Below are 21,490 nucleotides of genomic sequence, written 5' to 3'. Positions count from 1 at the left end.
ATAGTTGGTACAGTGTTTTTAGATTTCAGTAAGGCTTTTGACCTTATTAACCATGCCAGACTTTTAGAAAAGTTAATATTTTATCATATCGGAGAACATAGATAGATTGGATAAAATCATCTTTGTCTGAAAGACAACAAGAAATTTTAGGTCCGCTGTTGTTTTTAATATATATAAATGATTTACCACTTCATGTTAAACAATCCAACATGGATTTATATGCTGATGATTCAACATTGCATTTTCATGATAAAAACATTGAAAAAATAAACAACATATTGCAAAATGATTTAAATGCTATACAATCTCGGTGTAACAATAACAGTATGAAAATCAATGCACAAAAAACTAAGTGTATGAAATTGGGTTCAAAACAAAAACTTACCGTGACAACTATCAAAATTATGTATTACCGTCAACGAAACATGTATTGAGAATGTCCATTCTTTCAAATTACTTGGAACAGACATTGATGAAAATTTAAGCTGGGAAGATCATGTTGATCGTATATGTAAAATTATCATAGTCTCATCTAAAATATCACTTTTATATAAAATTAAAGTATATGACATACACACAAGGCAACTATTTCATAATGCATATATTCTACCATACATAGACTATTGTAGTTCAGTTTGAGGATATTTATTACAAAAAGATTCAGCAGATAGAATCATAAAACTTCAAAAAAGAGTAACAAGAATTATACTGGAATGCGATATTTCTCTTCCATCTGATTTCATGTTTTCATCTTTAAAATGGCTATCTTTTACCAAAAGAATAAAATACCAACAATCAATTCTAATGTATAAAATTGTCAATGGACTAACACCTGATTACTTAGCAATGCTAAATATTGATGATGAGCAACACCACAACTTACGATCTGTCTCTAATAATGATCTTTTTGTTCCAAGACCAAATACAAATTTTTATAAAAAATATTTTCATTATTCTGCAACCAAAGTATGGAATAATTTACCGCTCGAAATAAAAAATGTCGTAATGTGGAATTATTTAAGAAACATTGTTATAATCATTCTTGAAAATTATATGCAAGTCAAATAATTTGTTTTCCTTTAATAACAAAACTTTATCAAATATTGCCATTTATTACCATTTGTATATTTTAATGATTGAATTATGTATATACTAGTAATATATATTGTAATATATATTGTATTATAATGTATGAATGTATGAATGTCAACTGTGTATGCATGTATTTTGTTTGAGGGCCTCAATGAAAATTAGATAATTATTACTATTTTCAAAGTGGGGGCGTGTTTGTTTGGCGAGTTTTTGGGGACGAATTTTCCTACTTCCGGGTCCAAACTGTTTTTGGGACGAAAAAAACATTTTAGATATCATCATATAATTCTCGTAAAAAAATACAAAATACAAAACAGACCTTTAAAACTAAATGCTCTCATCCCGATGTTAATATTTCAAGTTACATGTTTTAAAAGTATTTATTTACTTTACTATTTTTAATGATGTATGCGGTGTTGTTTACATCCGGCACATGTTTGGTTACGCAACCTCTCCCGCTTACAGAAGCTTACCTTATTTTAAAAAGAATTTAACCAGGGTAAACATAAATATTTATATGAATTGCAACTGAACCTTTTATATTTTATTTCAGACATCTATAGTGCACGCTTTATGGTTCTTGAAAGCTGTGACATTTCTTAAAAAATAATTTTCGATTTTCAATATTTTTTTTTTGTTCAATGAAAAGACAGGCATTTGTTCTGTCAAGGGGAGGGGGAGTGGTACTAGACACACTTGTACGAACACAAATAATACATGTAGGAATGGCCATGCCAATTTGTTTTCTTTTTTTTATGTCGCCGTAGTGGGGGAAAAAGGGGGGGGGGGTTGGTAGTTATATAGAAGGGTTGGTAGTTATATAGAATGTAGGACAGAAAGTCACAGGACAAAAAGTTAAAACACTTAATAGATTTTGATGAACATTTTCTTGCCGCAGAAGATGGTGAAGTAAACAAACACTTGAGTTTTCTTTGATACAGTCCACTCGGATCTCCTGTAGTTGGTGATCGCAATACTAGTATAAAATTTTTGTACCAGTATTGTACCAGTATTGTGTTTTTTTAAATAAACAATACATATATACACAGGTACATGTAGTTAATCTTAAACTTTAAAGGTGTCACATATATATTCATAATGATATTAACATATGACATGACAATTTTATATGGAATGATTGTATGTTTAACTTATGATGCCATAGATGGAATACTGTGATTGTAATCAAAGAAAGTTTTAAATCTTCTGATTTTTATGCAGTTAAGCTGCATTATGTGAGCACCCTAGATTTGTGTTCTACCCAATAAATCCTGAAATACTTGCCATTGTTATTATCTAGCTTGCTACTATGTTATATATAACTAATTGAACACTTTTTTAATACTTTTTATTCTGGATTACAAAAAAAATGACCAGAGAAACCTTAAATGATCGTCCATTTATCCAAAAGTTTTAAAGTTACACATAGGAAGTAGTGCTTATTAAGAATCCTTGTGTAGTTCATTATGACTTGTGCTTTTAGCTAAGATGTCAAAGAACAATTGTATGAAATATTTAATCGCCGAAAATCTCTTAAGACAAGAGGTTTAGATTTCCCAAATGACAAAAGTCGTAGGAATATTGTTTGTTATCAATACGTAGTACAACTACGTCAGTAGTCTATTATATAATAAGTTCAACTGTTCATGCTGTTGGCGGCAATTTCAAATTAGAAAAAGAAATTTTCGTAGCTTTTCAATTTGGAGGCAGGTGTGCAAATTAGCGGTGGTCCGAGGTCCGCGACCTTCCACTTTTGCAAGCGGAATTTCGACTAGGATAGTTGGTTTCTAGCTACGCCCGACGTAGTCACCTTACATTTGAAAGAAAATAAGAAATTACTTTGCAAACCTTTTCACCATGTTCACCAAAGTCTTTAACTAAACGAGCTAAAAACTTATTTTTATCATTATTATTCATGACGGCGATGTTCATTTTGTTCAACCGCTAGCTTTATACAGAAAATCGCCGACAAATATTGTATAAATTCGAGTAAAATCGTATCTGATTGACAAAAACAACATTGTAAACACATAACTGGCGGTCGTGAAGACAAAATTTTACAAAAGCGGATCCGATTCCGGAAGCGGATAAGGGTAATTCCGGGTTTGGCGATCATTAACAAAATAAATCCAAGCAGGTGAAAAAATACATCTATGCATGGTAAATGAATATAAACACTAGTATTGTAAACCAAAAGATATATGTAAAAGAAAGAAAAAGCAGAAAAATATTTTATTCGGAAACTCAAAATTACTTTTTGACAAATTTTAATTAAAAAATCCAATACAACGTGACAGCTGGGAACAGTATAATATCTAACAATATACATGTTCATGGTCACAGTCTAAATTTTCTTTATAAATGATAAATGATGATAATGCATGTGAGATGCTTTTAAAGTGTAAACATATTACTGCAATTTCGAGGGGTTATTTGTTTTTTCTCAATTTTGAAGGGTCAATTAAAGTAGCTGAAAGTTTCATTCTTTATTTTCACAAATAATGCAACTTATATATATACCTTAATGTAAGTAAATCATATGATATATAGGTGGCATTCTTTGGGCCACTCTACCCCCTTCTGTTTGATAACTTGGAAACGGTCGAGCTCCCCACCCCTAAACCATACGAGGGGCAGATCCAGGATTTTAGGTTAGGAGGGGCGCAAACTTAAATTTTCGCCGAGCAGAGCGAGGCTAAAAAAAAATTGAGGTAAAATTATCGGAATATTCTTTATTAAGCTGAGAACAACCCATGCTTTGCAAATTTAAGGGGGTGCAAGCCCGTAACCGTCCCCCGTCTGAATCCGCCCCTGCATATATTCATGTATAGGACAATATAATAAATAAAAAATGAAATATAGGGGGAGTCCCTGGAGTTACCCCACCCCCTCCTGTTTGAGAAATTGGAAACGGTCGAGATCCACACCCCTTAACCATATATATTCATGTTTGTGACAATATGAAAAATCAAATGAAATATAGGAAGAGTCGCTAGGGGTCACCCCACCCCTCCTGTTTTAGAATTTAAAAATGGTCGAGATCCCTATCCCTAAACCATATATATTCATGTATGGGACAATATAACAAATCAGATGAAAGATAGGGGAAGTCCCTGAGGTCACTGTTCACACTCTTGTTTGAGAACTTGGAAATGGTCAAGATACTTACCCCTAAACCATATATACTCATGTATGGGACAATATAACAAATCAAATGAAATATAGGGGAAGTCCCTGTGGTCATCCCAACCCTCCTGTTTGAGAACTTGGAAACGGTCGAGATCCCCACACCAAAACAATATATATCATGTATGGATCAATATAACTAATTAAATGAAATATAGGGGGAGTCCCTTGGGTCACCCTACCCCTCCTGTTTGAGAACTTGGAAACCAATGAGATCCCCACCCCTAAACCATATATATTCATGTATGGGACAATATAACAAATAAAATGAAATGTAGGGGAAGTCCCTAGGGTCACCCTACCCCCAGTGGCGGATCCAGAAATTTTCATAAGTGGGGCCCACTGACTGACCTAAGAGGGGCCCGCTCCAGTCACGCTTCAGTGATTCCCTATATAAGCAACCAAATTTTTTCCCAAAAAGGGGGGGCTGGGCCCCCTGCCCCCCTAAATCCTCTGCCTACCCCTACCTGTTTGAGAACTTGAAAACCGTTGAGATCCCCCACCTAAATTATATATATTTATATGTATGGGACAAAATAACAAATCATTTACATTTACTATGGGCAGGTCAGTCAGACCTCACCTTTGATCCCTGTTGTAGTGAACATTTGTCTGATTCGTGTCTCATAACTTTTGTACTATAGAACACAAACTCAGTTTTCTTTCCAGGGAAACCAGTCCATTCATACTATTACATGTTCATACTAAGTCAAATTGAACTACTAGCAGTCAAATAAAACCAAGGTTAACTACCAAGTAGAACAACTGCAATCATTGGGAACTTGTACCACTGCAGACTCACCATAAAAAATATACATTGATATATGCATTGCTTTTGAAACCTTGATAACATATAAATTATTTGCCTTAATAAATAAATCATTAGATAAACACGAATGTACTATATATGAATGTTTAATGTTGAGGCAACATTGCCACAGTTTTCATAATTACGGTTGCCTTGGTTTTTGGTTAACTGCCTTCAGCGCTTACAGCGCTTTGATTTTATTTTTAAAAGGGAACCGTACTGTCTCAGCATTTTAACAAACTCTTTACTCTTTTCTATGTTTTCTTCCAGCTCTCTCTTTCCAAGACTCAATAGTACTATATTTCAGTGAATTTTATATTGACATTAATGCTGTAATAGCTTCTGTATCATCAGCATTAGTATTGTCTATTTCTTCTTCAGATGGCATTTCTGCATCCCCCACTTCCTATATTGATAGTTAGGTATTCAGTCTATTGACTTTCTCTTACGCTTACTAGATAGAAGGCACCTGTACGGCTCTTACTGTAGGAGTGCTTGTCTAATACATGTAATACATGTATTAGTATTTGAGTATTTTTACCAGTAGATATATCTGCTACAAATTGTATTACTCATGGTTCTGAATCAACTGCTTAAACTACCCTTAACTATGTTAACATTTTTGTAGACAAACTAGTTAATTTGATTATAATCAGGTTTCCCCATTAAGCAACTGTTTATGTTTAATGGATATTGATGTCTTTTATCATGTTTATTGAGAAAGATTAATAAGAAAATAAAGTCCAACAAATGCATATGATCTTAGTATACATGTATTAAAATATCTGTAAAACATATACCATGGCATACATGTAAATGCTGAATTTACAGTGTTATAGTGTAATAATTTGCTTGAATTTCTTAAAATCAATAATAACTCAGATAATTAAATTAAACTTTTATTTCATTTTATTTTATCTCAATTGAAATAAATAAAATATAGAAATATGATCACGATGATAAAATTATTAGCAATTATGTATAAGATTAACAATTGTTTGAATAATATAAGTTCATTACAATAATCTTTTGTTTATTTGTACAAGTATAGACTATTGTAATTATTTTTAACCTGGTTAATTGATTTTGACAATTATCCTCTACATGCTATGTAATCTTTTTGAGTTCATTTACAGTGACTTGACTGTTAGTGTTGCTATTCACCAATTGCAACTCATTCAAAATTTTGACCCAATTGCAATTTGTTTTATCAAATTGTTCAACTGGTCAAAAATTTGAACAAACTGTTCAGCCAAAATGTGAAAGTGCAAAGTGATAAAATAAATCATACTTACAATCCTATAAGTCTGTAACTCCACTGTATTGATGTAATTCCTAAATCAGTCTATCAATCTGTATAGTTATATTACAGCCATTACCATACTAAAGGTGAACTGTTTTATTTTGAATTGCTATAAAAATGTCAAAACTAAGCTTTTATAGAGTTTTTCTTTCGAAAAGTATTCTATATTTATAAGTATCACACATTATGTGAATAAAAACATTTCATATTCAGGAAAATATGTATGAAATAACAATATGCTTCCTTGGGGAGATAACCTAAAATACTATTCTTTTGAATAAAGACTTTTTGAAACCAAAAAGCGATTATCTCCCCTTCCTACAAACATATTGCAATTTCAAATATTTTACTGAATATGAAATGTTTTTATTCACATAGTGTGTGATTCTTATAAATATAGAATACTTTTCGAAAGAAAAACTCTATAAAAGCTTAGTTTTGACATTTTTATAGCAATTCAAAATAAAACAGTTCACCTTTAGTATGGTAATGGCAATAATATAACTATACAGATTGATAGACTGATTTAGGAAATACATCAATACAGTGGAGTTACAGACTTATAGGATTGTAAGTATGATTTATTTTATCACTTTGCACTTTCACATTTTGGCTGAACAGTTTGTTCAAATTTTTGACCAGTTGAACAATTTGATTTAATAAAACAAATTGCAATTGGGTCAAAATTTTGAATGAGTTGCAATTGGTGAATAGCAACACTAACAGTCAAGTCACTGTAATATAATCTCCCTTTGAATTTCAATATCTAATTTTGCTTAAAATTCATTTTTCATTATACCATTTGTTATACACCTTTTAAAAAGTATAGTCAACAATACAACTACAATACTGGTATATCAGTAATGTACCAGTATTGTTGTTTTTAAAAAAAAAGTTACAATACTGGTACAAAATTTTTATACCAGTATTGTGAACAATACTGGTATACCAGTATTGCGATCACCAACTACACATCTACAGGAGATCCGTCCACTCATTTACACTATTTAAATCACCTTTGTTGTGAGTAGATTTCTATTGTCCATTTCAATTAATATGATACAATACAATCATTACCTGAGGGGACTATCTCAAAGATTTCACATGACTTTGTTTATTTTTACACTACATGTACCTGTGGAAAGGAAAGAAAATGTTTAGCAAAATCCACAAAAGTTTTTTTCATTTTAAAATAGAAAATGAATACAACTTCTATGTATCTAGGTGCTGCCAGGCTTTAAATCCTTGTCCGCTGTATGCCCTTTTCCACTTGCATCTAAAAATTGGTTTGCCTCAACCAAATGTTATGAAAATAATACACATGGTTTATTACCACAAACATGGATAAAGTTTCAATTTTAGTGGCATCACTTAACATGCTTAAGGTTCTTGGCTGCATTTTCACCCCAAAATTTACTCTGAGTACAGACAGACCTGTGACCTGGAACAGTTTTAAGGCATAGCAAGCCCTAGATAAATATAATTCAAATGCATTGTATGATTTAGAAAATCCATAATTTAAATGGATTTTGCAGTGCACTTTGTTTCGTCCCTGCAGAAGATGATAAAATTATCAAACAGTTGAGTTTCCCAGTGATCTGGAAGGTTTTTTTCACTATGGGCCAAGGGCCTATCAAAAATAAATTCAATGGGCCATTTTAAAAAATAATGGGCCATGTTGTCGAATGAGTGGGCCATTTTAATTGACTTCTGTGAAAAAAATTTATCAGTATATTTTGGCAAAGAGGTGTTGATACTTACCTTTATGATTTTAAATAAAATTATAGATATTGTTCCTGTGATTTTATAATTTCAATTTCAATGAATATGTAATAACTTCTTCCAACCCCAATAATATTTATGTCAACATTTATTTACAATGTTTAAACTGGTACTGTTGCTGTTCATGTTTTTTTTTTTGTACATTAAATTTGGGTCTTCGTCGATACCATACTTATTCTAGACGTTCCGTATCAGAGGCCATTTCAGGCATTTCCTCTGCACTTCTTATATTATTATAACTTCATCACGGTGACAAGAATAACAGTATAGAGTACCATTAATTCATAGAACATAACAACAAATCGCTGAAGTCATGTTTACAAAATGTGAAAACGAGCCAAAGACCAAAAAATGACAAGGACAGTTAGGCGTCTTTTATGGAGACAAAAACTATATTCCTAAAAATTCTTGGGGTTCTTCAATCGAAATAATAGCAAGCTAAACTAAATGAGATTATTATAAGAGTTAGATCTCGTCTGTGCTAGCCAAATTTCACAAATTTAAAGTTGTTTATAAACAAATATATCATGAATGATGGTTAATTATGTTTTTCGGATTATCAGTTAGACCGCAAGGTTCTATTATTACAATAGGAAAACACAGAGACGTTAAATCGCATGGTTCTATTATGATACTAGGGAAACACCCGAGACGTCCCAAAAATATATAGGTGCTCCTATTATTGGAGAAACATTACACAGTTGAGTACACACAAATGGCGGCACGGAACACGATCGGAAATTCATTTGACGATATCTAAACATTTCGAAACGAAGTGAAAAATATCGTGCGCCACGTGGGCGCTAACATTTGTCACTGTATGCGCCATTTCTTGTCAATATGCGATATAGGCGCAGGGCGCACGTCCTTCCCGATCACTGGTTTCCCTTGATATGGTCCACTCAGGTACACAGTTTAAATGACCAATTATTGTTAGGTATCTATTGTCCATCTATTGTCCATGTCAATCAATACAGCTCACTTCAATTATTACCTGTGGGGAAGTTCTCAAACCTCTTTCCCGAATCCCAACTTAGTTTATTTTGGCACCTTCTCGAAAAAAATTGCACTGCAAAATCCAGTTAAGTTTTTATTTTTCTAAACCATAATACATATTTGAAATTTATTTATCTAGGGCATGCTATGCCTTAAAACTTTTACAGATGCACAGGTTTGTCTGTAATAATTTATTTCTGTTCTACAACTTTTATAATTTGCCTTAATTAAATGCTAACATGAGGCAGGCATTACCTGTAAAGGGGATGAAGTCTGAATTATTTTTTTAATTCAAACATGTTAAAAAAAAAAAGAAATGGAAGTACAGTGACGTTTCCGATTTTGGTTTTGTTATTAGGGATTTTAGTTGTGAAGTTGTTTAAGTTATGACGTCATATTCAATGTAAACAATGAAACGCTAGGGTAACCTTTTTTCAAGACAAACAATTTTTAAAAGTGAATTACAATGTAGTATCAAGTTCTTTTCTATATATATTTTACTAGACTGATAAATATATATTTTATTCAAAGTCTCAGGCAAACAAGATGGGAAAAGGAAGTAGATTTCTGTGCAGATGCAGGGATTTAAAAAACTGAAAGAAAGTTAACGATTTTGAGTTCATTAGTAAACATGGTAAAATGAAAAATTCGAGAAATTTTCCTGATTTTTTTTTTTTTTGATTTTTCTACTGTAACATGTGTAATACAAATGTAATAGGGGGACGAAGTCCCTGTATTAAACTTATAGATACGATACTTGTTACCTCATATTACAGATCAAGTTTGCATTTTGGTGGTGTAAACCTTCCTAGAGTTATGCCCCTTAACAAATGTAAAAAATGCTGATTTTTTTGATTCCATTCTCTAGCATTAATAAGCCTAAACTAAATTTGATGAAACTTAAACACAATACTTATAACCACAAAATACAGATCAAGTTTGAATATTCAGGGTTGTCACTCTTATTGTTCTGTAGTTATGTTCCTTTACAAAATTATAAAAAAAATGCTGAATTTTTCGTTTCCATTCTCCAACTTAAGTTTGCCGTAACCAAATTTTATGAAGTTTATACATCATTCTTGTTACCACAAAACTCAGATCAAGCACACATTTGGGGAGTGTCACTTTTATAGTCTATCAGTTATGTCCCTTTATAACTTTTTAAAGATATATATACATTGTATATCTGAGAAAGGTCCTGATTTAAACAGTACTGGTTAAGAAGGAAATCCAAATTTCTTAGCGACAGTTGCCAAAATCGGCAGGAATTCAGCCAAATTTAACATCAGGAAACATAGAGCGCAGCTTTCGACAACATAAATATTCAAGTTAGACATGTAAAATGTCATTACAAACATTATTGTCAAAGATCTTTTTTGTCGATGTACAAATGTATGGGCTTTATGCATGATATGTTTCCTGTCCAAATATCCAACAGAAATTTACCCATTTCATTGTTTTTTCGTGGAAAATGAAAATGAGTACTATCATTTGACTATTTTTGACGTCATTAATAATACGCAGGAATGTAAATCTGCGACTACAGTCAAGGGTCAAATAAATAAGTTATCAGAGAAAAATAATATGCCTACATGTGTACATTTTGTATGTCATTGTATGTTATTAAGTAAATTGAGTAAATGAGACACTTCGAATCTTAAGCAGTGCCTCATTACAAGCTCTGATCATCATTTCTTACAATGAATTGAAAAACATTGTTATGCATGTCAGAGCAAAGCCTTTAAAGAGATATAGAGAAGCTGTAATAACACCCCTTGGTTATTGCAGGAATATATTTTCAGTAATAACATAGGTGTACTATGCATGATTGGTAAACTATGAGCTGTTATATCTTTGCAAAGTTTAGTTAACATAAAGAAAATTATAATATCAATAGAACTTGAGAAAAAATTAACAAAATATTAAGGTTGTATACATTGTATTTTCCCTTTGAAACATGTAACATACATATGTTATCACAGGTTTTTGATAATTTAGCCCACAATACATGTAACAACATGTATGTTATTCTCTCTAATAACTTATCTAAGTTAGACCCTTGACTGGACTAAAAGACATATTTTTTATCTAGTAAAATTGAGAATGGAAATGGGAATGTGTCAAAGAGACAACAACCCGACCATAGAACAGACAACAGCAGAAGGTCACCAACAGGTCTTCAATGCAGCGAGAAATTCCTGCACCCAGAGGTGTCCTTCTGCTGGCCTCTAAACAAATATATATACTATATATACTAATTCAGTGATAATGAACGCCATACTCCAAATTGTACACAAGAAACTAAAATACAGTCACTGTATTATCTATTAATCATTGTAATATTGGTCAATAAATCCCAATTTGATATTTAGACTTAAAAAGGGGGCCATTTTAAGGCCTTATCGACCTACTCCTTTGCTCAGGTAATTTAAAACAAACAATTAGCATTATTATTTATGAGACAAAGTAGTTATTTTCAGTTTGTCTGCATTTAAATTTCAATAATCTTGATAATCTAACTGGATTATAGTCATATAGTGGGAAAGTAGAGAAGCACTAAACATGACTAAAAGGAAAAAATATTTCAGGAATAAATACTCCACAATTGTAAAAATAAGAGAACATATATAGTACAAGTCCACCTCAAACATGGAGAAGAATGCATGTCTAGTATTTGTTTATTTCTGTAATCCATTTTAGTTTATAAACTGCTTAACAAAGATGCCAAAAAGGAAACTTGGAGAAGAAGTTGAAACTGAATCAGCTTCAAAGAGTAAATCAAAGAAAACAACTCCCAAAAGCAGTAAAGAAAAGCCTTTAAACAAACAAGAATCTTCATCTAAAAAGAAGAACTATCCCAAAAATATTGACGAAGCTACAAATGTAGAAAAGGTAATTATCATTATATGTCTCTTCTTATCTATTTTTATGTGCAATTTTTTTCCCATCTGAAACTTTTTTAATATTTATTCTCTTGTTGAAGTAGAGTGAGGATGTGATGACAGTTATTATAGGCCTTGCATCGTATTATAAACTTTGTATAGGCTTGTCATGCAGAGATTAGCAAAACCGCGAAATCAGATATCCATAAAAATGCAATTTTCTTTAATCCACCAAAATTAATACCCACGAAAATAAATGATCCATATTAGTCACTTAATGACATTTAAGTTTGTTTGTATTACTTTTTTTATTAGCTGATAAATTTCTTTACCCCAATTTTTTTTTGCTGATGTCTACTCTCACACACCAAAATGTAGTAAATAAATCTTCAACAATGAATGTTTTTCAGAACTTTGAATTCACTGCAAAGTTACCAACTCGTAACAAAAAGGGGGAGCTAGTGTTTGAAGATGTTCCAGAACTACGACCGAATATGACTCCCAAAGAAGTTCTTCAAGCTGGAAGTTTTGGTGGCACATATTTCAGACCAATAAAGTCATCAGCTACAGGTTATTTTAACATGTTTAATGCACTTATTGAATATTTTAGCACACTAAAGTCTTTTGATGATCATCATTTCAAAGACATCACTGTAATTTAACTGTACAATTTCAAGCTACATGTACAGTAAGTCAACCGAACCAACATCAAAAACGAAATAAAACATTTCCCCACCAGTCACCTGTGTTTTTACAAAATTCCTTAATCCTGATCTTTTCATTGATTGATCATAAATTAAAACAGTTGGGGAAACAAATGTTTGACTGGCTAAACACATTTTAGAAGCCACAATCAGAACTACTAGAAGGAAATTAAAAGCCAGATGGAAATTTGTCGCCTCATCAAATTGCAAGCAGTTAATGTAATATATAAAAATTAATAATAACTGAAACAGATTTAAGGTAAGAAAAACAAAATACCATTAAGGAGCAATTTGTGTCAATAATTGATATGAAATCCCATCTAAATGCTCCATGCAAGTAAGTGGCCATAGTGTGCTGTTTTACCTTGTATTTCATATAAACAAAGCAAATAACTATATTAGCAGATCCATTGTTTAGATGATTTGATAGATTTAATTTTAATTTATTAATTTTTAAATCAAACAGAATATTTATAATTATCATTTTATATTCCTTGTTTACAGGAAATAGTTACTCAGGAGAATGGAAAGAGCTACCAAAAGACTGGCTGGAAGGATTAAATATACCTAGACAGGTAATACAGGATAAAGTCATTAAACATGATAAATATCTCTGTCCTTAATTAGTTTGAAACCACTTTGAACCATTTTTAACCAAACTCCATACAATAATCTATAATTGGTTTATTTGAGCTCTAAATGATGGTTGTTTCATTGGCAATTTACCACATCTCCTTTATTTTTATATTGTCTTGAATGATACTATAGGGTATGATCTATGAAGTTTGTGTTTTTCTCCCTGCCAGGTTAGGGGATGATCTATGAAGTTTGTGTTTTCTCCCTGCCAGGTTAGGGGATGATCTATGAAGTTTGTGTTTTTCTCCCTGCCAGGTTAGGGGATGATCTATGAAGTTTGTGTTTTCTCCCTGCCAGGTTAGGGGATGTTTTTGCACCAGCAAACTCGTTCATATTTGAATACATGTACTATTCATTTAAGGTGGCATCAGGTCCCTACCATGAAAATGTTAACACCTATAAAGTGAAATGTGGAGGCAGCTTAGAAATGTGGGAAGAGAGTGGTTGGATACATAAACAAGATCCTTATGGCTGGTTCCAGTGGTATTGTAGGTATGTGGGTTAAAGTAGTTAAAACTGATCTGATTTATTTTCCTGTCTATAACCAATTTCTGATTTATCATTGCTTGTTGCTTAGCTGCTGGAATTTGAATAAGATTTTCCTGAAAAAAAGTGTCTATTCAATAGATGTATAATACGTCAATAAAATAATTTGAAAAAAAAGGAAAATATGCTTGATTGTGAGAAGTAAACATTGAAAAATTCAAAATATTGGTAGGAAAAGGATAATTTCTCATAATTATGCTGTAATGAAGATACCTGTATTTATAACAATATGTAAATGCATGCAAAGTCACCTTACAAATTGGAAATACCTGCAATTTTTATGCAGTTAAGCTGCATTATGCGAGCACCCTAGATTTGTGTTCTACCCAATAAATCCTGAAATACTTGCCATTGTTATTATCTAGCCTGCTACTATGTTATATATAACTAATTGAACACTTTTTTAATACTTTTTATTCTGGATTACAAAAAAAAATACCAGAAAAACCTTAAATGATCGTCGATTTATCCAAAAGTTTTAAAGTTACACATAGGAAGTAGTGCTTATTAAGAATCCTTGTGTAGTTCATTATGACTTGTGCTTTTAGCTAAGATGTCAAAGAACAATTGTATGAAATATTTAATCGCCGAAAATCTCTTAAGACAAGTAGTTTAGATTTCCCAAATGACAAAAGTCGTAGGAATATTGTTTGTCATCAATACGTAGTACAACTACGTCAGTAGTCTATTATATAATAAGTTCAACTGTTCATGCTGTTGGCGGCAATTTCAAATTAGAAAAAGAAATTTTCGTAGCTTTCCAATTTGGAGGCAGGTGTGCAATTAGCGGTGGTCCGAGACCTTCCACTTTTGAAAGCGGAATTTCAACTAGGATAGTTGGTTTCTAGCTACGCCCGACGTAGTCACCTTACATTTGAAAGAAAATAAGAAATTACTTTGTCAACCTTTTCACCATGTTCACCAAAGTCTCCAATTAAACGAGCTAAAAACTTATTTTTATCATTATTATTCATGACGGCGATGTTCATTTTGTTCAACCGCTAGCTTTATACAGAAAATCGCCGACAAATATTGTATAAATTCGAGTAAAATCGTATCTGATTGACAAAAACAACATTGTAAACACATAACAATGGCGGCCGTGAAGACAAAATTTTACAAAATCGGATCCGATTCCGGAAGCGGATAAGGGTAATATCATTTAAAAAATAAATCCAAGCAGGTGAAAAAATACATCTGTGCATGGTAAATGAATATAAACACTATTATTGTACACCGAAAGATATATGTACAAGAAAGAAAAAGCAGAAAAATATTTTATTCAGAAACTCAAAATTACTTTTTGACAAATTTTAATTTAAAAATCCAATACAACGTGACAGCTGGGAACAGTATATCTAACAATATACATGTTCATGGTCACAGTCTAAATTTTCTTTATAAATGATAAATGATGATAATGCATGTGAGATGCTTTTAAAGTGTAAACATATTACTGCAATTTCGAGGGGTTATTTGTTTTTTTCTCAATTTTGAAGGGTCAATTAAAGTAGCTGAAAGTTTCATTCTTTATTTTCACAAATAATGCAACTATATTATATATACCTTAATGTAAGTAAATCATATGATATATAGGTGGCATTCTTTGGGTCACTTTACCCCCTCCTGTTTGATAACTTGGAAACGGTCGAGCTCCCCACCCCTAAACCATATGAGGGAAATATCCAGGATTTTAGGTTAGGAGGGGCGCAGAGCGAGGCTAAAAAACAAATTGAGGTAAAATTATCGGAATATTCTTTATTAAGCTGAGAATAACCCATACTTTGCAAATTTAAGGGGGGTGCAAGCCCGCAACCCTCCCCCGTCTGAATCAGCCCCTGCATATATTCAAGTATAGGACAATATGATAAATAAAAAATGAAATATAGGGGGAGTCCCTGGAGTTACCCCACCCCCTCCTGTTTGAGAACTTGGAAACAGTCGAGATCCACACCCCTTAACCATATATATTCATGTTTGTGACAATATGAAAAATCAAATGAAGTATACATGTAGGAAGAGTCGCTAGGTCACCCACCCCTCCTGTTTTAGAATTTAAAAATGGTCGAGATCCCCATTCCTAAACCATATATATTCATGTATGGGACAATATAACAAATCAGATGAAAGATAGGGGGAGTCCCTGAGGTCACTGTTCACCCTTCTGTTTGAGAACTTGGAAATGGTCAAGATCCTTACCCCTAAACCATATATACTCATGTATGGGACAATATAACAAATGAAATGAAATATAGGGAAGTCCCTGTGGTCATCCCAACCCTCCTGTTTGAGAACTTGGAAACGGTCGAGATCCCCACACCAAAACAATATATATTCATGTATGGATCAATATAACTAATTAAATGAAATATAGGGGGAGTCCCTTGGGTCACCCTACCCCTCCTGTTTGAGAACTTGGAAACCAATGAGGTCCCCACCCCTAAACCATATATATTCATGTATGGGACAATATAACAAATAAAATGAAATGTAGGGGAAGTCCCTAGGGTCACCTACCCCCAGTGGCGGATCCAGAAATTTTCATAAGTGGGGCCCACTGACTGACCTAAGAGGGGCCTGCTCCAGTCACGCTTCAGTGATTCCCTATATAAACAACCAATTTTTTTCCCAAAAAGGGGGGGCTGGGCCCCTGCCCCCTAAATCCTCTGCCTACCTCTACCTGTTTGAGAACTTGAAAACCGTTGAGATCCCCACCCCTAAATTATATATATTCATATGTATGGGACAAAATAACAAATCATTTACATTTACTATGGGCAAGTCAGTCAGACCTCACCTTTGATCCCTGTTGTAGTGAACATTTGTCTGATTCGTGTCTCATAACTTTTGTACTATAGAACACAAACTCAGTTTTCTTTCCAGGGAAACCAGTCCATTCATACTATTACATGTTCATACTAAGTCAAATTGAACCTCTACTAGCAGTCAAATAAAACCAAGGTTAACTACCAAGTAGAACAACTGCAATCATTGGGAACTTGTACCACTGCAGACTCACCATAAAAAATATACATTGATATATGCATTGCTTTTGAAACCTTGATAACATATAAATTATTTGCCTTAATAAATAAATCATTAGATAAACATGAATGTACTATATATGAATGTTTAATGTTGAGGCAACATTGCAACAGTTTTCATAATTACGGTTGCCTTGGTTTTTGGTTAACTGCCTTCAGCGCTTACAGCGCTTTGATTTATACTTCACCTTGATTAAAATTATTTTCATTGTAAATGTATGTACTGCAGGGTACCACAAAATACAACAAAACAAAGTACAAAATGAACCAATCTCTCAACGATTATTACAAGCAATTATAAAGAGCCATGGGTGCATGGTGAAACTTTTTGTTTTCAGTATTACACTCTCATGAGTATATATACGGACACTGTACAGAATTACACTCTCGTGAGTATATGTACGGACACTGTACAGAATTACACTCTCATGAGTATATATACGGACACTGTACAGAATTACACTCTCATGAGTATATATACGGACACTGTACAGAATCACACTCTCATGAGTATATATACGGACACTGTACAGAATTACACTCTCATGAGTATATATACGGACACTGTACAGAATTACACTCTCATGAGTATATATACGGACACTGTACAGAACCAAAGAAGTCACACTTTTATTGTTGTTCTTCATCTGCAAGTCACAATGTGGCCTTCAACATGAAGTACCTTACTGTAAATTCAAGATTTTGTAAAGATAAAAATGAATGTTGTGTAAATTGTACTTGTAGATTTTACCAGGGTAGGAGAACTGCTGATGACGAGAGACAGATTGGGAGATGGCTGAGGTGTGCAGGAACAACAGGACGTTGGAGAAACAATCTGATCTCTAAATGTGTCAGAAGTGGGTGTGGCTACGATAACCATGGGGTGTCACCAGTTGTCAGACAGACATTACAACATTGGGGTTATAAACTTAATGAAGAAGACTTTAATTTTTATGCCAAAAAAATGAAGAACAAATAAGTCTGAATATTGTAAAAATAAAATGTAAATTATTGATGTCAATACTTATCATTCTGGCAGCTATTCTTTTGTGAAAATTTTAGATTGAGCTGATGTTTTTAAATTTTGTATTTGTTTTATTCTACTTGCTACTTTTACTGTAATCAAAAAGAAGTTTTAAAACCTTGAGTAATACATATGTGGATAAGGTTCCTGTTATAATAAATACCCAGAGATTAAAACAAATACCACTATTCTTCTTTTCCCAATAGGTTTCATTGGTGCTGTGTTTACTTATACTATGGTATAAATGATTCATTTAGGATTTATATTATATGAAGATTTAAATATTTGAATATAAACGTAAATGGTTAAATGATGAATGCTTTAAAAGTTCAGGTTTGCTTTTCCCATATATGTCAAGGTTTGAAATTTTTTTTAAAGAAATTATCAATTTCCTGTCAAATAAGGATGTTCGAAAAATCCCTTAATACAAAAGTGAGTGAAAATATTTTATAAAGCATTGTATTCAAAACTGAATAAAAATATGTTTAAATCATTTTTGGGACCATTGTATATATAGAAAATATTGGAGGAAGAACACTCAACTTGTAAGATTGTACAAGTAGCTGGAAATAATTTTATAACTGATTTGATCATGTCTTAAAGTGTATAAATGTAGATAAATCTATTTTAATGTTTTTGTGATGTTTTAGCTATTCTGTCATTTTGTGTATGTGTAGAAATTAGTTTTCAACTACCTCATAAATTAATACTCCAATCAGATTGTAATATTAATGTAAGTTATGGCCAGTATTATTGTTATGCATATAATGCTATGATGTTGTATTAAACAGCGTAGTCTTCAGCTTGTAGTCTGAAGACACATTTAATTTCATTGAAAAAAACAAATTGTTAAATTTGTATGGATGACTATGAAATTTTGCAAGACGTTTTTTTGGGGGGTTGTTCATATGTTTTTTTTTTCATTTTTTCATATTGAAATTTTTGAAAAGTTTATAGAAGAAATCTATATTAGCATTGTATTGCACAGAAATATCTTTGACCACATTTATTTTGTGCCAAAAACCTACATTGTATCAAAAGTTTGAGCACAATCCAAATTTAGACAGTATCAAGCTTGAATATTGTGTCCAAACTTGCCCAAACTTTTCAGGGTTCATTCTGTTGTCATATCAGGATGTGCTCAGCTAAGCATTTTACTATATTTGTATCTTTATATGTTTTCAAAAGTTACATTTTTACAGCCATCTTTTCTCATTTTAAACCATAAACAACAAGCCAAAAAAGAATGTGTTCTCTGTTTTTAATTTAAATATGTAATTTGTTGAGTACTGATGGAAGACATTTTCAATAGAATTGTAGAATTTAAGATGAAACAAGATATTCTCATCAGCTGAAATTGTTGTATTTAAGAAAATAAGATGATTGTTTAAAATTGTCTTGTCAAAGGTTGTCCCAAATGGTAAGTTTTTTGTTGTTAAATAGCATCTTCAAACTGTCTTCATAATGAAAATCAACTGTAATCATTATTTTTAACAAAGGTATAATTGTATTTCAATTTACTATGAATTTCTATGTAACAATTTTAATTATGAGATTAAAATGTAATTATTTGTAATGATGTATTCACTTTTATGAACATTTACCATTAAATAGCAGGTAAAAACAAACAAAAGTCTATCAAATAACACAAGAAAAGACAGTGGACTGTGCATGCATTTTATTTTTGTGTTTGATTTTGAGGCATATGTAGACAAAAGAAGATAGGGTATAAGTGCCAATGAGACAACTCTCCATCCAAGTCACAATTCGTAAAAGGACATAATTATTGGTCTTCAATATCGAGCCTTGGCTCACACAAAGCAGCAAGCTATAAAGGCCAGAAAAATTACAAGTGTTAAATAAAGGCAACAGTAGTATGCCGCTGTTCAAAACTCATAAATCCATGGACAAAAAACAAAATCGGGGTAACAAATCAAAACCAAAACCGAGGGAAAACCATTCAAACAGGAAAACCATATAGTTAAATGCTTAGCTGAGCACATCCTGATATGACAAAAAACGAGAAATGAGAAATACTTATGAACCACATCAACAAAAGACAACTCCTTAATAACTTCAGACTCCTGACTTAAGACAGGTGCAAACAATTGCAGCGGATTTAAACATTTAAGTAGGTACCAACCTTCACCCTTATCGGAAACAAGAGTGTAACATCACAGCATAGAAAGACATATGGCCAAGATAAGATATAGGAGCATTTTTTGCACAGATTAAATTTGTTTAACACGATTTTGTAGGAAAAGTCAAAAATACAATTTTTGCCAGATATTTATAAAAGCATTGACCTGTAGATGTTTGGAAATCACTGCCTATGATTTTTTTTTTGATCAGCCATGCTGGACATATGTGATCACTCTGGATTTTGAGAGGGTGCAGCATTCTAAGTTGAAGACCTGTCATGAAAATAATATGTTATTTGTACTTAAATTAAGGAAAGGTTGGGCTAACAACTTCTTCATTTCAGATATGCACTTGCATAAAATTCTCAATCTTTTGGCAATGTAATAGACATTTTAAAGTGAGATCATTATGGAAATTAGGTAACAATTTAGTTATTGATTACGAATTATAGAGAGTTATGCCTCTTGGAATGTAACTGAAATAAAAAAAAAATTGCATTGTTAGCCAAAGGGCTCTCATGTGTTCAATACTAATTAGATATTTATGAAACTTGAATCATAGGTTTAAATCATCAATGGCACCGACAAGATAATAAAAACCCGTGCTAATCAGTTATATTTTCAGAGAGTGATGCCCTATGAAAATATAAAGTATATTAAAAACAGCATTGAAAGCATTCTAAAGTGTACAATTTTTGCCATACTATTATCAAACTTATATGAAAGGTTTATTTCATTATCGTCTTAGAAAATTTTAAAAGCAGTGCTGATTAAATACTTGAAAAGTTATGCCCCTTGGAAATAAGAAATACTTGTTTAGATAATTTTAATGTTTTCAATTCCTGTAGATTATTCTTTGACATGGACACAAGAAGGAGTTTTGCTTAGCATTTGTTGCTATAATACATATTTATTCGTTCATCATTTTGTCCACTAATAAGGTCATTAGTTTTCTCGTTTGAATTGTTTAAGATTTGTCATTTCCGAGCCTTTCATAGCTGACTGTGCTTTAGACTTTGTTCAATGCTGATTGTCAAACTGTGACCTATATGTGTTAGTTTATGTGTCATTTAGTATCTTGTGTAGAGTTGTATCACTGGCAATACATCGCATTTCCTTATTTTTATATCAGAACACAATCGTATAAAAACAAAAAAAGGAAAAATCAAGCACAAGAAATTCTGGCTTTGTTTGTACATCTGGTGATCTAACAAACATTGCCGCCATAGCTTAAAAACATGGGATAAATGCAGTTTTTGGCTAATATTTCAAAACCCTACTGCAGTAAAATCAAAACTGACATGGGTGAATAAAGGCAACATTAGTATACCGCTCTTCAAAATTCA

The 21,490-nt window shown here is 32.2% G+C and overlaps 1 protein-coding gene across 2 annotated transcripts; it reads left to right on the top strand.

Moving 5' to 3' along the window:
- Positions 1-1,447: 1,447 nt before the first annotated feature.
- On the top strand, positions 1,448-19,579 carry LOC143048428 (uncharacterized). Of its 2 annotated transcripts, XM_076222109.1 has the most exons (6): positions 1,448-1,591; positions 11,868-12,059; positions 12,460-12,619; positions 13,258-13,328; positions 13,751-13,881; positions 17,724-19,579. In XM_076222109.1, the coding sequence occupies exons 1-6, from the start codon at positions 1,526-1,528 to the stop codon at positions 17,956-17,958; spliced, it is 855 nt and encodes a 284-aa protein (XP_076078224.1). In that variant the 5' UTR covers positions 1,448-1,525; the 3' UTR covers positions 17,959-19,579. The 2 variants fall into 2 exon arrangements, with proteins under 2 accessions (XP_076078224.1, XP_076078225.1); XM_076222110.1 differs by lacking the exon at positions 1,448-1,591.
- The last annotated feature ends 1,911 nt before the right edge of the window (positions 19,580-21,490 follow it).

Source organism: Mytilus galloprovincialis, chromosome 10, assembly GCF_965363235.1.
Source record: "Mytilus galloprovincialis chromosome 10, xbMytGall1.hap1.1, whole genome shotgun sequence".
In the NCBI taxonomy this organism is placed as follows: domain Eukaryota; kingdom Metazoa; phylum Mollusca; class Bivalvia; order Mytilida; family Mytilidae; genus Mytilus; species Mytilus galloprovincialis.
This window is presented reverse-complemented; position numbering and strand designations above follow the sequence as displayed.

What these genes read in the sequence shown, in the direction of transcription:
- LOC143048428 (XM_076222109.1), top strand. Translation starts at nt 1,526, where the DNA reads ATGTTTGGTTACGCAACCTCTCCCGCTTACAGAAGCTTACCTTATTTT. An exon ending in AAGCTACAAATGTAGAAAAG is followed by an intron (nt 12,060 to 12,459) that starts GTAATTATCATT and finishes AATGTTTTTCAG; the next exon opens with AACTTTGAATTCACTGCAAA. An exon ending in GATTAAATATACCTAGACAG is followed by an intron (nt 13,329 to 13,750) that starts GTAATACAGGAT and finishes TATTCATTTAAG; the next exon opens with GTGGCATCAGGTCCCTACCA.